This window comes from Rhododendron vialii, chromosome 1a (assembly GCF_030253575.1).
Source record: "Rhododendron vialii isolate Sample 1 chromosome 1a, ASM3025357v1".
In the NCBI taxonomy this organism is placed as follows: domain Eukaryota; kingdom Viridiplantae; phylum Streptophyta; class Magnoliopsida; order Ericales; family Ericaceae; genus Rhododendron; species Rhododendron vialii.
Window position 1 is genome coordinate 29195120 of NC_080557.1, and position 20354 is coordinate 29215473.

The window sequence follows — 20354 nt, forward strand, 5'->3', positions numbered from 1 at the left end:
CTTTTGGGTAATTGGATATCCGGGCCAACCGCGCGCACCTCGAATAATTTCGGGGCTCTGAAAAGTACTCTAATCCTATTGATGAAGACGTTCTACTCATCCGACTTCCGAAGAAAGCATCAGTCATTTTCAGGTTGTCCTTCCATTTGTCCAATTGTCGCCCTCTTCTCTAATTATGGCGGTGAGCTTTCCATTCAAGTGAAGTGTTAAATACTCCCAAGTCCTACCATGAGAACTAGTTATAAAAGACAGGCATTTAAACCCTAATTTCCTAATGAACTGGGACAAGCTTGGTTGGTCAAGACTCTTACATTTCACTGACAGATCGGAAGTTTGAATTTTCTCACCTGCATGTGGATGTTCTTCCCTTAGATGAGTTTTTCCTTTATTTCTATGTTTCTACCATATAATGAGTTTATTTCTTGTATTGGTTGGGTAACAGGGTTTGGTTGTTGATCTCGTACATTCTTACAATTGATGTAGTGTTCTGCGTTTATACTTTGACTTCATATATGATGTAAATGATCTCTTCTATTGATTGAAAAAAAAAAAACCCTATTTTCCTGGGAGAATCAGTCTTTAATGGGTCTTTAGTGTTGACACGGTTCAATATTTAGACTAAATTGATAGGTTTCGAATACAATATTATTGCATGTGGAGTGTTTAATTTTGCAAATTGGTACTCGTTGGCAGTTTGATGTGGTTGTCTAATTGGAAACTTTTCTAGTTTTCTGTGATGTCGCCTAGGCTAGTTTGTGTGGGGAAGACTACAATACACACCTTTTATTTGGGTGTGTATCATATGCACCCCTCAAAATGTTATGAATTATAGAGAAAATGTTACGAATCGTATTGCTAAAAAGTTATGAATCATATAAAGGTTACGAGATACACCAAAATGTTATGAATCATAATGAAAACGTTACGAATCGTGTTGCTGAAAAGTTATGAATTCTAGAACAAAAGTTACGAAACACTCTAAAATGTTATGAATGAACCACAAAATAAGTGCATATGGTACACCTTTTTAAGTGGTGTGTATTGTAGACTTTCCCTGGTAGTTAATCAAATATGCAATCTATTATGTGAATGTTCAATTCCATAATCGATTAGACTTTATAATTGATTTTTCAATTGATTACACATTATAATCAAATATATAGTAATTGATTTTGCAATTGATTACATATTCGATTAGATATCATAATCGAGTATGTAATCAATTCTATTATGTAATCGATTAGACAATATAATTGATTTTGTAATTGAATTGAGTACGATTGGGTAACAATGTGAAGTCAATTACTCAATCGATTTGCTAATTGATGGGCCTCAGTAAGTCCTCTAATCAATTGCGAAATAAGTTTAAAAAAAACATTGCAATAGATTTAAAAATCAATTGTTCTGAATAACACAAATAATTGATTACATGATAGATTATATTTCTTTGCGGTTTCAATTACATAATTGATTGGTATTGATAACACTTGTAATCGATCACATTATCAAATACGAGTATCAGTTATTTGTAATTCGAATGCTTGCACTAATTCACAAAACACTACTAGTACGTCTATTGACTAAAAAATAAATAGCACGTCCTAAATATTGTTATCTTTTACACATAACCTAAAATGTATTGGTAAATTTATCTCGTCACCATCATTCTCTTGATGACCCATTAACTTTTTTTGTTAGTGTTTCCTACTTATTAATACAGATGATTGACTTCGTTATTCCTTTTAGTTGGACCATTTATGTGAAAGTTCACTATGCAATTAAAGATATTGTGAAAAATATTAAACATCATAATATTTCAAAAAAATTTAAAAAAAATTGGCTACAAATATGAAACACTTTAAAAATCCTATAAAAAATGCCTTAACTTGACTTTTTATTACATTATGATAATGATAGTATCTTTTTCCTTTAGTAATTATTGAGAACCTATTTTAAAGAAGTGAATTATTTTCACTTGAAATATTTTTAGCTTCAAAGTTTATAAAAAATAAAATTATTATTTTTAACATAAATTAATTATCAAAAATAAAATTGGGCCTAATTTTTCTTTCAACCCAAACTTATGGCCCAACTATTAATTCACAGGGTTTACCTGTTACACTGGTAATAGGTTTTTTGTTAGTAACCTATCGTAACATTTTAAAGGGTCCAGATCATTTTTCAAGCATCTAATGGTAATCAAATAGGGTGCATATGATACACACCCAAATAAGGGGTGTGTATTGTAGCACTTCTCGTACTACCATTCAAAAAAAATTGATTAAGTAATCGATTGCACATTTGATTATAGAAAAGTTATGAAATAGACTAAAATGTTACGATTCTGTAGTGAAAATGTTACGAACTAAAAATGTTACGATTTTTTTTTTATAAAGTTATGAAATACACCAAAATGCTATGATTCTAAAAATGTTATGAATCTATTGTTAAAAAGTTACGATTCATTCGTAAAAGTTACGATATGCACTAAAATGTTATGATTTGTAAGAAAAATGTTATGAATCAAAAGTTACGAATTTTTTGTATAAAAGTTACGATAGACATAAAATGTTATGAATGACCGGTTCAGCAGGTAATTTTTTATGAGGCGGCACAATATAGACCACACAATAGGTGCATGTACTATCATTCAAAAAAAAATTTGATTAAGTAATAGATTGCACAATTGATTATAGAAAAGTTATGAAATGGACTAAAATGTTACGATTCCAAAGTTACGATATGCACTAAAATGTTATGATTTGTAAGAAAAATGTTATGAATCAAAAGTTACGAATTTTTTGTATAAAAGTTACGATAGACATAAAATGTTATGAATGACCGGTTCAGCAGGTAATTTTTTATGAGGGGGCACAATATAGACCACACAATAGGTGCATGTACTACCATTCAAAAAAAAATTGATTAAGTAATAGATTGCACAATTGATTATAGAAAAGTTATGAAATGGACTAAAATGTTACGATTCTGTAGTGAAAATGTTACGAACTAAAAATGTTACGATTTTTTTTTATAAAGTTATGAAATACACCAAAATGCTATGATTCTAAAAATGTTATGAATCTATTGTTAAAAAGTTACGATTCATTCGTAAAAGTTACGATATGCACTAAAATGTTATGATTTGTAAGAAAAATGTTATGAATCAAAAGTTACGAATTTTTTGTATAAAAGTTACGATAGACATAAAATGTTATAAATGACCAGTTCAGCAGGTAATTTTTTATGAGGCGGCACAATATAGACCACACAATAAGTGCATATGATATGCACCTTAAAGGGGTGTGTATTGAAGATTTCTCCAACACGTTAATAGTATAATAAGAAAAAGAAAAACATTTGAGTTATGTTCGTTCGTTCTTTCTTTTTCTTTTTTTTCCTCCAGATGATAGGATCACAGGATCAGGATGTTAGTATGCTTATATTTGTTAGACTACTACAGAGGGCAACGTCCTAATCATAAGAGTCGAATCCTACACCTCACACTCATTTGGAGTGCTACACGATCATGGGGCCAAACTCCAAGGTCGAGTTACATCCTTGGACTAAGAAACTCTTTTGGAGTGCTACACAACTATTGGGCTAAACTCCAATGCAGCGCTAAATCGTTTAACTGATTTCCAAACTCTTTTTTTTTTACAATCCACACTCCCTATTTTGTTTTTATCAATATGAATTTACTATGTTGCCATTTTTTCAATACAATTTTTACACATCCAAAGGCAACATAGTAAATTCGTGTGGATAAAGGCAATAAAGAAAGTTTGAAAAACACTTCTTGCAAAACAATTATTGCATCAAATCAATCAAATAGCACTAGCCAACTTAAGACTCGAGTCACCATTTTTTCAGCTGCATAGATTCAAACCTTTTCTGTATAATCAGAAAAAAAAACAAAACAAAACAAAACAAAACAAACAAACTTGAACCAAAAGCAGTCCTAACTCCTAAGCCAAACTGAAACACCATGACAGAAAACCTTCACAAACCTACTAACAAAGTCAGCAGCAATCTGCAAATCATATAACTAGTACTTTCATAAGCAAAAACTACAAGTTACGGAGTACTTTCTTTGACGGAGCAAAACAACCAAAGACCCAATAATTGGAAAGTAGAACCATAATTTGTTGCAACAAATCCATCAAGCGGCGTAGCCTCAAGTAATTAGTCACAAAACCGCACTCATACAAATGTATAGATTCAAACCTTACCTTACACACAAAGATCTGTATAACTACTCCCAAATTTCACCCAAGAGAGGTATAAATTTTGACAGAACACCATGGTAGAGTAAACAAACCTTATGAAGCCCCAAATTTTGTCGATATCCTTGTCGTCTTTGAACTCCATAATCATCACAAACTTCATAACGAAAACAAAAAAATACATTTTTGCCTGGGCAAGAATAACAAAAGGACGAATAATTGAAAAGCAGAGCAATTTTATTGCCTCAAAATTGATCAAGTAGCAAAAACTTAAAGACACAAATCCCCAATAAAACCAGATGTATAGATACAAAGCCTACTCTCTCTCTTTTTTGAAATGACAAAGCCTACTTGTATAGTCAGTAAAAAATTCAAACAAAAGCAGACATAAATTAAGCTGAAACACCAAGCCAGAAAATCATCACTAGCTTGCTAATCAATCAATTAGAACCAATCTGCAAATTGCAAACTTCATAAACAAAAACCCCTTATTATTTTGTTTGCCTGGGCAACCACACAGGTACGAATAATTGGGAAGTAAAACAATTTTATTGTATCAAATCCATCAATAAGCATAAACTAAATGTAACGACCCTGATTTTTGGTAAATAAAAATTTCATTAAATATTTAAATTTTATTTTAATTACTTGGATTTTGCTTTTAAAAATTTTCTTTTAACTTTAATCCGTCATAATTAGATTTGAGACTTATAAAATTATACCTTTTCACACCGGACAATCTAGTCATTTTCTAAAGACAAGTATGCTTGTAGAAGCACTTGTATATTTTTTTAATGAGTGAGATAAAGTCTTAAAAATATATTTCTTAACTAGAAATCCTACATGGCAAGTAGAATTAGCTTCCAACTAATTAGTTAGAGCATCCGCAATGTAATAATCAAAATTAGATAATCAAAAGTTGCCACATCATCTTTTGATTATCCATTTAAGATATTGCTAAGGTTAGCAATGTAGAGGTCCACATTGTAATAATCAAAATTGGATAGCCAAAATTTGCCACATCACCTTTTTAAACTACAAAATTCTATAAACTAAATTTTTTGACAATAATTTGAATACTCTTTTTGAAAAAAAATAACAGTTTTTTTTTTTAAGAAAATAGTTTAGTTAAAAAAAATTGAAAATAGTTTTTTTTTCCAAAAGAAAACAATTTTTTTTTTAAAAAAAACTGTTAGAATCAACATTTTTTTGTGTAAAAACACTTATAAATTTTTTTTTGTAAATATTGATTTTTAAAAAGTTTCTGAAAAAAAAATAGTTTTTAAAAATATCTTTCTGGAAACATTGTTGAGAGAGAAGATTTTTATGTAATGATGGGTGTACTTGATTGAGAAAATGTAGGGACCATTAAATTTGATTATTGGTAAAAAGGTTGCTAGTTTTGCTTATTCAAATGCCAAAATTTGATGAGTTGCTAAGTTTGGTTATTACAATGTGAACACTTTTTTGAGCAAACATTACTAACTTTAACAACATTTTGGTTTTGATTATTACATTGTGGATGCTCTTAGAGAAATCTAATTACCATCTCACGTAGTTACATTCTCCTAAACCTAGATGAACCCTTTTAACCCTCTTTGAACCTTATGAACCTTTTAGACCTAGGGAAGTAATCATTATACTTACATGTCTAGTCATTTCAAGATATTACTTCTCATCATTACCTCTTTACCCATCGAATAATAGTTTGTAGGGTAATTTTTATCCCTTGGGTAATAGAAATAAGACTTGCCAATGAGCATATAGATTTGACAAGACAATCATTTTGCTTCCAAAAGAAGCAAACTTAGCCTTGCCATGCATGCAAACCTAGGACTAATAGCCTTGAACCTAATAGTTATCCTCCAAGGCTTACTTTCCTAGATTTTCTCTAGATATGTAGATATATATATATATATATATATATATATATATATATATATATATACATACACACACACACACGGTACTAGAGAGAGAGAGAGGGGGGGGGAGAGAGAGGGGGAGAGAGGGGCCGAGAAGGAGAGAGGGAGGGAGAGGCCGAGAGAGAGAGGGAGATAGAGTGAGATGTGTGCTTGTGTTTGGACACTCCCGCAAGCTATCTCTTTTAGCCAACCTCACACTCAATCTAAGTACTATTTGACAATCCATTCCTAGGCTTCTTTAAACATAATTCTAGCCATTTATTTTGTTCTTTCTTGCAAGCAAACCCTCCTAAACAAGACAAGGCCAAAACCCTTCATGATAACATAGATTTTGACCTAAAATTTGAAATGACAAGTGAAGCAAGGCTATGCCATGATAAAAAGTGAGATGTGACTAAACAATGGAGCAAATCCATGAGAGAAAAAGAGAGGGAGAGGGCCGGCCAATGAAGGGGAGAGGGAGCCAAGATTTTGCTATAAATAGCACCCCCCTCATGCCATTCAACTCACACCTTCAACCTTTCAACTTCTCTCTCTAGAATTCTTGTATTCTTGCTTTGTTCTTGAAGTTCTTCCTTTGTTCTTGAGTTCTTCAAGAAACTCATCCAAAAGCGCCCTTAAACCACCACTCGACCACTCTTTCATTCTAAAAAATTTAGTAGTTTAGTCAAAAACTAGTTTCGAGAGAAACCTTTCTCTTTCGAAACTACTACAAGCTTACCGTATGAAGTCATTATGTGTGATCGCCGATGTACTTACTTCTTCCGTAGCTGCCCTACCGCCAAGAAGAATGGTAGAATATTTCTAACCACTTTCTCTAAATATAAAGTTTAGTATATGTAGATTGTCCTTATTCCCTAACACTAAGTATATTTAGAATACTCCTAACCACTTTCTCTAAGTATAAAGTTTAGTATACGTAGAATTTTCTACTCTCTACTCTAAGTATAAATCGAAGTTTGTATATTGTTTGTATAATTTGAAAAGCACAAAGAAAGATAGCTAGTATACTTATGTTGCTAAAGGATATATTGGCATGTTGAATAATCGATTTTTACTCCAACAAACATATGTTGTTTTGAACTTCCCACAAAGGAGGAAAGTACGGATTTTGAAAGATAGGAATTTATCGTTGATTGGAAGTATTCGTATTTTGATATTTAGGACTGTTATGAGCATGTATATGTGATTACTAGGATTATTTGTCTTGATGTGCGATAAAGCATAAGTGATTTTCACTCCAAAGGCATCCGTACATGCACCGTTATGCTTTAAGTGGTAATTTGAGCATGATTAGTAATATAGAATTGGATGATCTTGCTAGTTTAGTTTCAAGATTACAATGAATGATTTAAGGTTATTTATGTGAAAAGTCCTACCGCGGAGTCGTTGCATGAGAACAAGACACAGAAATTGAGAAAGTAGAAACATGGCATCTAGGGTGTGTTAAAGACAATGTGTGTTTTGAAAAGGAATGTGTTTTGAAAACCGCAATGTGGCCGGACTTACCTATTGTGTGATTTGTATGTGTGTGTGTGCCAATGGGAACCCGGTGCGGCGAAACCATTGTGAGGATACTCAGAAGACCAGAACGGTGGAACCGAGGTTGGGTGTGTAGCTTGGTTATCCGCGGAGAGGAGCCAATGCAAAGTTTTGTGGGCTAATGGAAACTCGGGACAGCGGAACCATTGTGAGAATACTTGGGAGACCGGAATGGCAGAACCGAGATTGGGTGTGTTAAAAATAATTTTTGAAATGTTGATTTTGTAAATGAAAACGAGACACGGTCTACGACGAGTCGCGTAGGAGAAACTCAAGAAATCATGGACACCAACGTTAGTTTGAATAGTGAATGTGAATGTGTTATTGATAACAGTTTTGTTAGATATACATGTACTATGTGGAAATTGTGAATTTTATGATCTATCGATTGTAAGTTAAAGGTTAGTGGGTATGGATTATTCTATTGAGCTATCTTAGCTCATGGTGTTACCTTTGGTGACCCTGACATATTATACTGAGGGCGACGCTGGTATAATGTGTCAGACTTTGTAGATGAGCAGGGTGAGCTGTACACCTTGGAGCTTTTGGAGCTGAAGAGTTGGCTAGGATGGAAGAGTAGACGGAGCTGTAGTTAGAAACTTTAGTTTCCCTTCCTTTGTGTAATAAAAGTACTCTTATGGGAATTATGCTATAATAATGAGCCAGACTTTATTTAGTTTTTAATGAAAATTATCTATTTAATGTTATCAAAATTAGGGGCGTTACACTAAACATGTAAATCCCCACTCACACACCTGTATTATAAAAATTCCAAATCTTCGACGTAAACATCATGTAAGAAAACAAAAATCAAACCAAGAGCGAGTTATAAGTTTAACGGATAGTGAGTGAAACCTTCCAAAACACTAGATTTTGTCAATATCCTATTCCTATAACTTGATATAATAATCACAAACTTCTGAATAATAATAATCACAAACTTCTTAATAAAACCACCAAATACTTATTTGGAGGGGAAATAACAACAAAAGGCCAAATAACTGGAAAATAAAACAATGCCATTGCATCAAATTGATCAAGTATCACAAACTTAGGGCCCAAATCCCCACTCACACAGATGTATATAGATTCAAACGATTCATGTAGATATCTGCAAAATAAGACCGAAATCAAACCAATTGAGAGATGAATCACACGGAAAGAAAGTGTAAACCTTCTACAACTCAAGATTTTGTTGATATCCTTGTGCTCGATCTCGATATAGAGTCATAGATTCTTAATAAAAGCCATAAATACTTTTTTGGCTAGGCAAGATCAACGAAAGGCCGAATGCAAAAGTAACATTAGTCAAATAACCCTTTAGCAGGCCTTCCTCTCCTGCTCTCAATCCTCATTCTCGCTCTTGATATAATAATCACAAACTTCTTAATAATACCACCATGTACTTATTTGGCTGGGAAATAACAACAAAAGGACAAATAATTGGAAAATAAACAATGCCATTGCATCAAATTGATCAAGTATCACAAACTTAAGACACATATCCCTATTCACACAGATGTATATAGATTCATACAATTCATGTAAATATCTGCAAAATAAGACCAAAATCAGACCAATTGAGAGACGAATCACGCATAAAGAGAATGTAAACCTTCCGGAACCCTAGATTTTGTTGATATCCTTGTGCTCAAACATGATATAGATATAGATATAGTAACATACTATTCATCACATACTTCTTAATAAAAGCCATAAATTACTTTTTTGGCTAGGCAAGTTCTACGAAAGCCCAAACAATGTAGAAGTAGACAACATTATAACATTAGTCAAATAATCCTTTAGTAGGTCTTCTCGCTCCCACTCTCAATCCTCATTTCATACAAGCACTCTCAATTCTGGCTCTCGCGAATTTTAGAATTCAAATGTCACGCTCTAGTTCTCGCTCATGAAAATCGATCGAATAGTGAAAACTTAAAGACAACAAATCTCATTCCTACAGCTATATAAAGATCTGTATAACTATCCCGAAATCAAACCACCATCCAGGTATAATAAAAACAAATAATGCCATACAGGGAGCGAAAATAAACCTACCGAATCCCTAGATTTGAAAAGTAGACATCATGATGGCATAAAATCCATCGAGTAGAGTAAACGAAAAACGTATAAGACAACACATCTCCATTCCTACATCTGCATAGAGATTTCAATCCTTAACATCTAAAAAAAGATCTCTAGACACAACAAAACAAAACAAAGTAAACGGAGCGATAGGGAGAGCGCGAGCATGAATAAACCTTCCGAAACCGTAGATCTTGAAAAATCCTAGCTTGCCTAGGTATATAAATATTTGCTATTTCTATCTTTTTAATTAATCAATCCACCAATCAATAAATCAATCAATCGTACGAACGAAAGCAATATACAGAGAACGCCAAGATATACGTGGAAAACCCCAAACGGGTAAAAACCACGGGAAGGAATCATAGCACTATACTCAATGTGCAGTTACAAGTAATCTTACCTACGATTTGAATCCTCACAATCGTCCTAAGACCTACTTGCCGAACCGCTCGTTCACTACATCCAGTGCTTGATTGCTGCTGCCTTGAATCCACAAGCCTTCCGCAAACTTTCGGAAATCCACCGAAGAATAACTCTAAGTTTGTTTAAATAGAGTTGTGATTACCTCTTGGAGTTTCATTGTAGCTTGAACAATTGAAGAGGAACTCCAAGATTCAAAGATAAAGAAACCACTTGGTTGATTGAGGTTTAAACCCACGCATGCATGTTGCCTGCCGCTTTCTCTCTATTTTTCTCAAACCCCAGGCCAATATCTTTTGGCTGCTCTATTCCTCTTTGTAGTCTTAGGAGACCACATGTCCTCAAATAAATTACACCTTCTAGGCAATGTAAATCTCGTGCCTTAAACAGATTGCTTAGATTAAATTCCGATTGGTCGGTAAAGTCAAGCCTTGCAATTGCCGAATGATCTTTTCCATGTGCGGCAAATCCTTTCTTCTTAAGAACAAATCTTTCCTTTTCTACCTATACGAAACACTCACTCTCAATTAGACAAAATTGATTTCCTTCCACTTCCTAAACAGACACTCTATAAACAAAAATAAAATACAACTCGATAAATGGGGATACAAATAAATATGTGTTTTGTCGTGGAATTTGCCAACACTGATAGACCATAGCATATGGTCCTAACAGATCTTATCAATGTCAGCGTCCTCAAACTCGATATAATCATCACCAGAATCAATATCATCTCCGGCAGCTCGCCATACGCCTTGAGCAGCCTGGCCTCGTCGGTCATGTACTTGAGGATGATGTCGGCCTTGTCGTCTTGGTAGTCCCTCAGCCCGACGAGGACGATGTCTCCGACCTTGATCCAGACCTTCTTGTGCATCTTGCCGCAGATGTGGCACAGCCGCCGCGTGCCGTCAATGCACGTGGCCTCGCAGCGGCTGTTGCCGAGCATGCAGCTGACCTGGGCGTACTCCTGCCCGTCTTCCTTGAATACCAGCTCGCGCTTATTGTCGTCGGCCTCGTTCTTGCCTCTCTTCCTGTTCTTGCCTCCCTTTCCCTTATTATTGGGCATGTCTTTTCTAGTGGAAAACCCAAGATCAGACGACTGTCGTAAAGCATTGTTCAATGGATGGAAGAAACCCTAGCTCTGGTTAAACCCCACAGATCGGAATGTAGTGCAGTGTGTGTCATAGGCTTCCGTTCGAGCTTTTATTGTTTTCTCTTTGGTAAAATTATACAAACCTCCCTACGGTATCCGAATAAACCATTGGGATCCTTAGGGTACTGGAAATTACTCTCCCCTCCCTGAGGTTAATATTCAGTATTCACAATACTTGACTATAAAAAATTAGTCTTAGGCTCATTATGTGAACTTCACAAGTCCACCTATTAATTTTGTAAGGTCTCAAATCCATTTTAGGATACCATAAAGTAGGGTAGGGTACCCTAGGGTTTAGGCGCTTTCATAAGATTTTAGGGTGCACTTTTTTATTATAGGATAGGGTACCCTAGGGTAGGGTAGATTACTTTAGCGTAGGGTACCCTAGGGTTTAAACACTTTTTTAGGGTCGTAGGGTGTATTTTCCTATTATAATATTTTAGTGGTTTAGGCACTTTCATAGTGTTTAAGGTTTTAGGCACTTTTATTGGGTATCCTAGGGTTTAGGTTGTGTGGATTTGTGGCTTTACAAAACTATTAGGTGGACTTATGACATTATGAACTCGATTTTTTAAGATAGACATAATATTTTTTTCCTTTTCCTACAGTTATATAAAAAGAAGAGTGTTTCGGTTGCCAATTTTGGTCCCAATTTTCCAATTGGGTCGCTCACAACCTCGCGCCCGCGTGGTTAGCCCGTGGGTGGTTTCGTCATTCCGCTCCGCCTTTGCTGTGTAGTACACCTGTCCACGTGGCGCGATCTCCAACGCTTTCTCCCACCTACTGCTTTCTCCTTTTCCTTTGAGTTTGTGAAACCATTCAATTCACACCTTGAATCTCTCTAACTTTTGCAAACAAAGTAGCCAAACTGGAGGGTCTAACTCCTATTCAATATGTCATACGTCAATTACTTAAGAAACATTACCTCCATCAATTTCTTACAAATCCGGATACTAACGAAATCACAGATATTATTTGGGTTCATCCTACGAGTCTAGAGCTATCTGTCAACTTTTCGTCTGTACTGATCATTGACGCCACGTACAAGACCAATGAGTATCGAAAACCACTATTGGAGGTTGTGGGTATCACATCCACATGGCGAACTTACTCGCTTATGTTCGCTTATCTTAGTAATGAGAGAGAAGAGACATTGACATGGGCATTGGATAACTTAAAAAACTGGATGCTTCAAAAGGGGGCGTCGATGCCATTGGTGTTTGTTTCAGATCGGGATTTAGCGCTTATGAACGCCATTGAAGCATGTTTCCCTACGGCACGTCACATCTTGTCTATTTGGCACATAAATCAGTGCGTCATGAAGAACTGCAACCGTGTGCTCGGTCCGGAATGGAAGCGCTTCATCACGTCATGGCACTCGCTTATCAATTCATCTACACCTTCGTCTTTCAAACATAAGTGGCAAGCCATGTGCGACGATTTTCGCCAGTTCCCGTATGTCATAACTTACCTGTGGCAAACATGGTTAAGGTCGTACAAAGAGCGGTTTGTTTCAGCATGGACAGATACATGTATGCACCTTGGAAGCAATTCAAGTCAAAGGTAAAATCGCTTTTTGACTTTACTATTAAAATTTTGTGCATTTCTCTACTACACTAAGAAAATACTTTTTGATACTTTCCTATTTAAACACAGTGCATTATTCTATTATAGGGTAGAGTCTGCACATGCGAGGCTAAAGCTATATTTGGGGGATACCATGTCATCGCTACAAACATCTTTTGATAAAATAGAAAAGATGTTGAAAAATCAGTTCGGGGAAATTAAGAAGTCGTTCGAGAAATCATTGAACATTCCACGCCACAAACAATTGCGTGACGACATTTTTGATCAGGTAAGGTGTCGCATTTCATTAGAGGCAATGGAGTTCATACATGATCAGCTAGAAACCGCTTTAGAAGTATCCCCCCACATTGTTGGCTATTGCAACTGTACGATCAAAATCACACACGGATTGCCATGCATGCACGATCTTGCATATTATCGTTCCATTTCCACTCCAATTCCACTATGGAGTATCCACGCTCATTGGATTAGGTTGTCTATGCACGCAACCGAGTTTAATGAGGAGGGAGCACGACCTGACAGGACATCTCAGGTCGTTGAGATATTAGATGGGATGGATCCACCTATGCGAGAGCATATCATAGACAGGATTATCAATATGGCAGATCCATCTTGTAGCACAGTTCGACCTCCATCGTACAACACAGAACATAGAGGTCGACCTACAGGTAGAGATGAGCAAAGTACACGTCGCATACCTTCTTTCTCAGAAGCATCCACTTCAGGATCAAGGACTGCAACATCGCGAGTGAGAGGGAGAGGGAGACGTGGGAGGGGTTCGGGGGTTCGCAACACTCAATTTATAGTTCCATCCATCACTGATCGCTACATTCAACGATTACCTCAGGCTTATCAGCGTTATATTTCCCACACTGTTGACGTGCTTGGTGATGGTCATTGTGGATTCAGAGCGATAGCTGCACTAATCGGGTATAGTGAAAATGATTGGAGTCGAGTACGAGATGAGCTTATTGAAGAGATTCGACAAAATTATTATCTATACAGTGTGATTTATCCAGTACATGATTGGGTAAATCGTCTACTAATTTTACTGAATTGGTTCGAGCCTACAGCACCAAAGGATCATTGGATGGAGGCTATGACTTTGGGAGTTGTCATCGCAACAAGGTACAACCTTGTACTGCATACATTTGATGAGGATGTTTACGGTTGTTTTACTCATTTGCCATTGAGGTCCCTTCCAGTTCCAGTCGAATACCGCCGGGAAATTGCTATTGCCCGTGTTAACAACAATCACTTCGTGTAAATTTTCTTAAAACCTCATTACCCTGTACCACCCATCCCAACATGGTGGGAGGAGAATTCATCGGATGAAGCTAAAGGATGGGCTGCCAATTATGGAACACGTTTGCTATTGTGGTACGAAGTAATGGGTATACGTACGCCGGGAGCAGCATTTGGAGGAGATATTGATTAAAATTTTTGTTTTTATGTATTTTCATGTTTTGACAATATGTACTCAATTATAATAAAATGAAATTTTACTTCAATTTATTATTGTTCATTACAAGTTATTTTTATTATTCATTGTTAAGACTAATTAATTAACTAATTAAAATAATATAAATTTATTAAGTATAAAGTCAATTTTAATTGAAAATAGAATTTGAGTTAACCAAAAAAAAAGGGAGGTAAATGAAAAAAGAAACAAATAAAGAAAATAGAAAAGATTATTAAAATAATAAAAAAAAGATTCAAAGTGGAAGGAAACAAAAGGAAAAAAAACGAAAAAAAAATTCTAACAGAAAAGAAACAAAAGGAAATAAAGAAGAAAAAAGAAGAAAAAAAAAAAACAAAATGGGAGGAGGGAGGACCAGGAGAACGAGGGGGAGGGGAGGGGAGGGGAGGGGAGGGGGTAATATGGAAAATGGGGTGTGGGGCTGGAAGTGGGGGGGGGGGGGAATAGCAATTTACTTTTCCTTTACGTTTTACAGAAAACGCCTTTTTTTAGAGAGAGTGAGTGAGGACGATGCCTGTAAAAAAAAAAAAGAGAGTGAGGAAGATGAAGGCGGCCACGACGGAGATGATGATGATGACGATACTGATAATGATGACAAAGAAGAAGAAAAGGACGGCAGTCAAAAAAACCCAACCGGCGCTGCTGTTTAGGGTTCTTCTTCATGTCTCCGGTACTGTGCGCTGCTATTTAGGGTTCTGCGTGCCCTCCAAGGGTTGTTCTGGTTTTTGTTGCGATTAAGGGTAATTACTATTCCTCATCTAGGGATAAATTGGGGGTTGTTCATCTTGCTTCTTCTTGATCGGGTACTGTGCGTTGCTGTTTAGGATTTCGTATCGCCTGCAATGGTTGATCCGGATGCTGCTGCGATTCGGGGCAAGTACTTTTTTTGGTGCAATTATTGCTATATATTCTGCTTCCTTGCATGTCGGTCGAGGCTGCTACAGACTACAGTTGTCCGATGAGTGCTATTTTGGGTAAAAAAAATTGATTCTGAGAATTTCTTTGAATGTTTAAAGTAGGTTGGATGCTTTGGTGTACAGCGTCTTCTGTTTGCATCTTCAGTGGAGTCTTTTTATGCTTGGGTTCAATTAATGTTGCTTTTGCGTGATTTTTGATTGTGAATGGTTTTGAGCATTTGTTGATTTAGTTTTTTTTTTTGAAGATGGGTGTTTCTGCGCGCTTCTGCGCGTATGGATTTTTTCTCTTTATTTGGTTCTGTTTACTGGATGCTTTAATTTTGCATTTATATAGCTATGGATTGCTTAAGATATTGAAATCTATTGTTTTCTTAAAAAAATTTCTATATCTATATTATACTCGATCGAGTAGAAATTTATAGTTTGCATCTAAGAAATCCCAATAACTGAGCTTTGTTTTACTGATTGTTTACGCTTGGATTGAGGCTCCGATAGAGGGCTTGTCTTTTTGGTTTCAGATCATTTAAGTAGTGTATTTTGTTCCTTTATACAATATACACATAATTTATAGTTTGTATGGGTTTTAATGATAAAGCTTGTTCAGTAGTGTTTGTATTTTGCTTTATAGGTTTAAGTTTGTTTTGTGTATTAGTAACTCTAGGCCTCAGTATTTTACTGATTTCCTCATTTTTCGTTTGACAAAAACTTGCTCTTCTGTGTATATTGGTGAACAAATTGTACTCAATTCATTCGTAATGTATATAATGTATTCTGTAGTCTTACGTTGTTATGTTTTGTATTAATTTAGATTATTTATTCAAGTCCTTCTCTACACCACTATGGCGATTGAATCTCCATTTATTCAATGGACTATTGAAAAGCATCCAACATATGAACATGGTGGTTCCAAGTTTTATTATCTTCTTGCTCTTTTGGGAGCAGATTCCTGATACCATTATTCAGCATGTAGTGTCTAATATGGCTGAATTGGAAGCAACCTTCAGTGACTTCTGACATAGAATCAAGAAATGTAGTTTTTTGAGCCTATTTCTAGAGGGAGGGGGTCTTCAAATTTGATTGTACTTCGGACCATAGGAATGCAGCATTACTAAATGTCTCTTTTATTAATTCCAAAGATCGGGATACACAATGATGAGTAGTCAACAAGATCCTTCTTATACCCCTACTTTTGAATGTATTCATGGACAACAAATTATTCAATTGGAAGTCAGTTATATATCATCTTTTTCATCTTTTCCCGCATTCAAATGATTATTTTTTACTTTAATACGTACAACAATATGTCGATGTTCATTTTGTGAATTTGCTGTTCATTTCCCTTGTGGAATTGGATTTTTGGTTCGATTTAGCTTCCAATCGGTATCTCATTCTATGGAACTGGAGAAGTTAGTGTACAACTTGAACGGACAGGGAAGAGAGTAAGTTATTTTGGCTTGTGATCATTTTTGAAATTTTTGTTCATTATTCTGTATGTTGTGTACTAATTAATTATGAAATAAGCAGGTTTTTACGTGGAATACAAATGCGTGGGGTTATGGCCCTGGGATCACATCCTTGTACCAATCGCATCCTTGAGTACTAGCTATTCTTCCAAGCGGTGAGGCACTAGGAGTTCTTGGCGATACTACGAGACGATGGGAGGTACATGTGAACTTTGGATTCCTGATTTGTGTCTTTTTCATGTATATGACTGTCAAATGTTTAGTGATTCTAAGTCAATTGGTTTTGGTTAAGTAGATTGATTTGCAGAAAGAATCAACTATAAAGTTCATCTCTTCATCACTGTTTCCTGTCATTACATTTGGTCCATATGCTTCACCAACCAGTGTTTTGATATCTTATCTCATGCAGTTGGTAATCTCATTGAGCGCTTGATAGTTGTTCCATTACATGTTCAATATGAGCTTTTTGAATGCATTCTTTGGCATAGATGCAGATAGAGTGCCTGCATATTAATATACGTCATTAATTCTATTCTCGCTATTTCTCAAATGCATTCTACGTTTATTTTTCATTGGTGACAATTCTCTCAGCATAACATCTTTACAATTTCAATTTCTATTTAGTTTGGAAGCAATGAAAATTCTTGGACGTAAGCATTCTACAATAAATTATAGCAATCATGCTAATAACTTTGGCCGCTTAAAATAAAGGAAAAAATAAGAAAATATAGTGCAAAGAAAAAAGCATTATATATCCTCAATCCATCTTCATATAAATGCTGATATTTGATAGCAAAATAGAGCACACCTCTCCCTTTAAACCAATGCATGGACCAATGGTCTGATTCTTGAAGTGGGCATGTTTTTTGATGAGGTATAATAGTTGCCCAGAGTGATAGATAACACATTTTCTTACCATCGCAGTTGTGGTTACAAACTTGCACATGGTTTGGGCAATCATGTTTCTAAACCAAATTTGGTGCATCCATTTAACCAATTTTGAAGCTAATACGTAAAGGGGAAAAAAAAGACTTAGTCTTTGCTTGCATCTTTGTGTCACGCACGTGGGAAAATGTTTCTAGCATTATAGCTTGTTGATAGAGATTTGGCGCAATGTGAGTTGGTATGTATTGGAAGCGTGTAAGGAAATCTCAAAATGACACACAGAAGCGTTAGGAAAAGTTTTATTATCATGCTTTAGTTTCATATTGGCTATTGGACAGTTAGAACTGTCAAGTGGTTGAACCTAGGAGGGAGCTCATTGGAAATCCCCATTTCTGATTATGTTCCATGATTCCATGAACTGCAAAAGGAGACTTAAACCTATAGCTATATGTTATGGTGCAAAGCCATTTATGCACTTCTCCCATAAAGTTTCTGATTTTTTTCTAAGTTTCAGCATGGTGAAGAAAGAAAGAAAGTGTAATATCTTTATATTAAGAATATTGATTCTTGTATGTAAGCTTTACGAGGCATATAAGTGAGGGTGTGTGCACGTGGGAAGCTGATAAGCTAGAAACATGACAAAAAATAATAGATAGGCTCATACCATATGATAGCACACAAAGGAATAGCAGACAAAGTTAAAAATAAGACAAACAAGTATACTAGACTATCAAATGGAGTGGATATATTTGCAAGTGAGAGCAGTAAAGAAAGGGCCACGTGTGATGTGGTGGTGTCATAGTTTGAATGACGAGGATTACAAGGACAGGATTTTACCATTTCAAAGGGAGGAGAGAGGGGGAAGAGGGAAGACCCAGGACAGGATTTTACCATTACAAAGGGAGGAGAGAGGGGGAGGAGGGAAGACCCTATTCAGTTTTCACTTCCATTTTCGGTGGGGGAATGGTTTAGGTAAGAGCCAAGCTAGGCATGAGACAAGGAGAGGAGTATCAAGTGTGAGTTTTTGTAAAAATTATGCAAGTATTAGGAAAGTGGATGATGGCGTTCGTTAGTTGTTTGTTGTTTATTGAGTTGGTAGTGTAGAACAATCAATTTTGTTAATAAGTACGGAGATGAATTACCAGTTGGCGATTTGCTGAAATGGAAAACAAGGATAGACTTGGACATTTGGATGAACCAACAAATATACTTCCGAACCAGTCTACTGGCATAGCAAATCTGTGCACAGATTGTGCATAGATTTCTATGTGGGGCCCACTACGGGTCCCACACAAGTGATCCGAGCCGTTCATCATGTTTAAAACATTTTTTCAAGGGCCTTGTGAAAAATCAGCTCAATTCGATACCTATAAGTACTTGATCTAATCGTCTTAACTTTTCATTCTCTAATTTGCATATAAATATAGGGAAAATGATGGCCAATGACGTGTTTTGATAATTAATACTCGTCCTAATTTGCATATAAATATAGGGAAAATGATGGCCAAGGACGTGTTTTGATAATTAATACTCGTCAAGAACAAGCTAAGAACAATTGTTAATGCTGAAAATGTCATTAAAGAATATTAATTATCAAAACACGTCCTGGGCCGTCATTTTCCCATAAATATATATGGTTTAAATTGGAGCTTAGTTGTAATTATAGCTCACACAAAAATATGCTATTCCTTCTTCTTGTTGTCGATAACCACATCAACTGGTTTACTATGCTCCTTAACAACGAAAGCGTCATTGGTGACCCGGTTAGTTTAATCTCAAATGCTCTAACTGCTATTACCTTTACATATTCTTTTAATAATGCTTGTCATAGCTTTAATTATTAAACTGTCCTTTAATAGCTATCCTTGTATGGGGTTTCCAATAACATAGTTATTTCCAACTGGTCACACGGTCACTGCTCAGATGGAGGCCTCAAGCATTTGGGTTTTATTCAAAGTTGGATACCAAATTCATCCAATACATGTTGTCAATAACAAGCTAAGCTTTGGGTGGCTTCAAAGTTGGATACGAAATTCATCCAATACATGTTGTCAATAACAAGCTAAGCTTTGGGTGGCTCCATTCTGGGTCAAGCATAAATTGGAATCAGGATTTAGGTTGTTGATTGGGGCCGAACGGAAATGGGTATTTAATGTCATTGTTCTAGATGAAGGATTGAATTATGTTAATTATTATTGGGATACGGGAAATAACGAATTCAATATTCCACATCCAATGCCTGGTCAATCTTAACTACACTACCTCTGAAATTATAATTTCAATACATGATTACCTCTATATAGTGTAATTTCATTTGGTACAGTTTCAGCAACAACTATATCACCTTCTGTTTTACTAGAGCAACACTTCTGTTTGCAGTTTGGTCATCTCTATACCTGCTTTGAATCTTTCAATCAGGTATGTCATCGCATCGTTAAATTCTATACTTGTCACACCATTTCTGAATTATATTTGATAAGACTCATCATTATAGAAATTTACATTGGGCTTCCATTGTTTCTTGGAAAACAACCACCTACAAAGTATCTGCTTTCGAGTAGGCAGCAAACAATGGATTTTGCCAATCTATAATCAACACTTCCATCCACACAGCCTTCTCCTGCTGCAGGAGCATTTGGGTTTACAACAACAGGGCTTCATCTACATT

General features: G+C 35.6%; 2 protein-coding genes and 1 pseudogene across 2 annotated transcripts in view; 1 reads left to right on the plus strand and 2 right to left on the minus strand.

The window, feature by feature from the left end:
• The window catches only part of LOC131308144 (uncharacterized), a 77096-nt gene that overhangs the window by 36684 nt on the left and 20058 nt on the right, over positions 1-20354 (minus strand). The gene's annotated exons all lie outside the window — the stretch shown is intronic.
• Positions 10870-11361, minus strand: LOC131330060 (eukaryotic translation initiation factor 1A-like; annotated as a pseudogene).
• Positions 12290-14359, plus strand: LOC131308119 (uncharacterized). Its single transcript, XM_058334940.1, has 2 exons — positions 12290-12917; positions 13029-14359. The coding sequence occupies exons 1-2, from the start codon at positions 12472-12474 to the stop codon at positions 14206-14208; spliced, it is 1626 nt and encodes a 541-aa protein (XP_058190923.1). The 5' UTR covers positions 12290-12471; the 3' UTR covers positions 14209-14359.

Excerpts from the sequence above, each read along its gene's own strand:
- LOC131308119 (XM_058334940.1), top strand. The coding sequence starts at position 12,472 with ATGTTCGCTTATCTTAGTAATGAGAGAGAAGAGACATTGACATGGGCA. Across the intron at positions 12,918-13,028 it reads GGAAGCAATTCAAGTCAAAG|GGTAGAGTCTGCACATGCGA; the intron begins GTAAAATCGCTT and ends ATTCTATTATAG.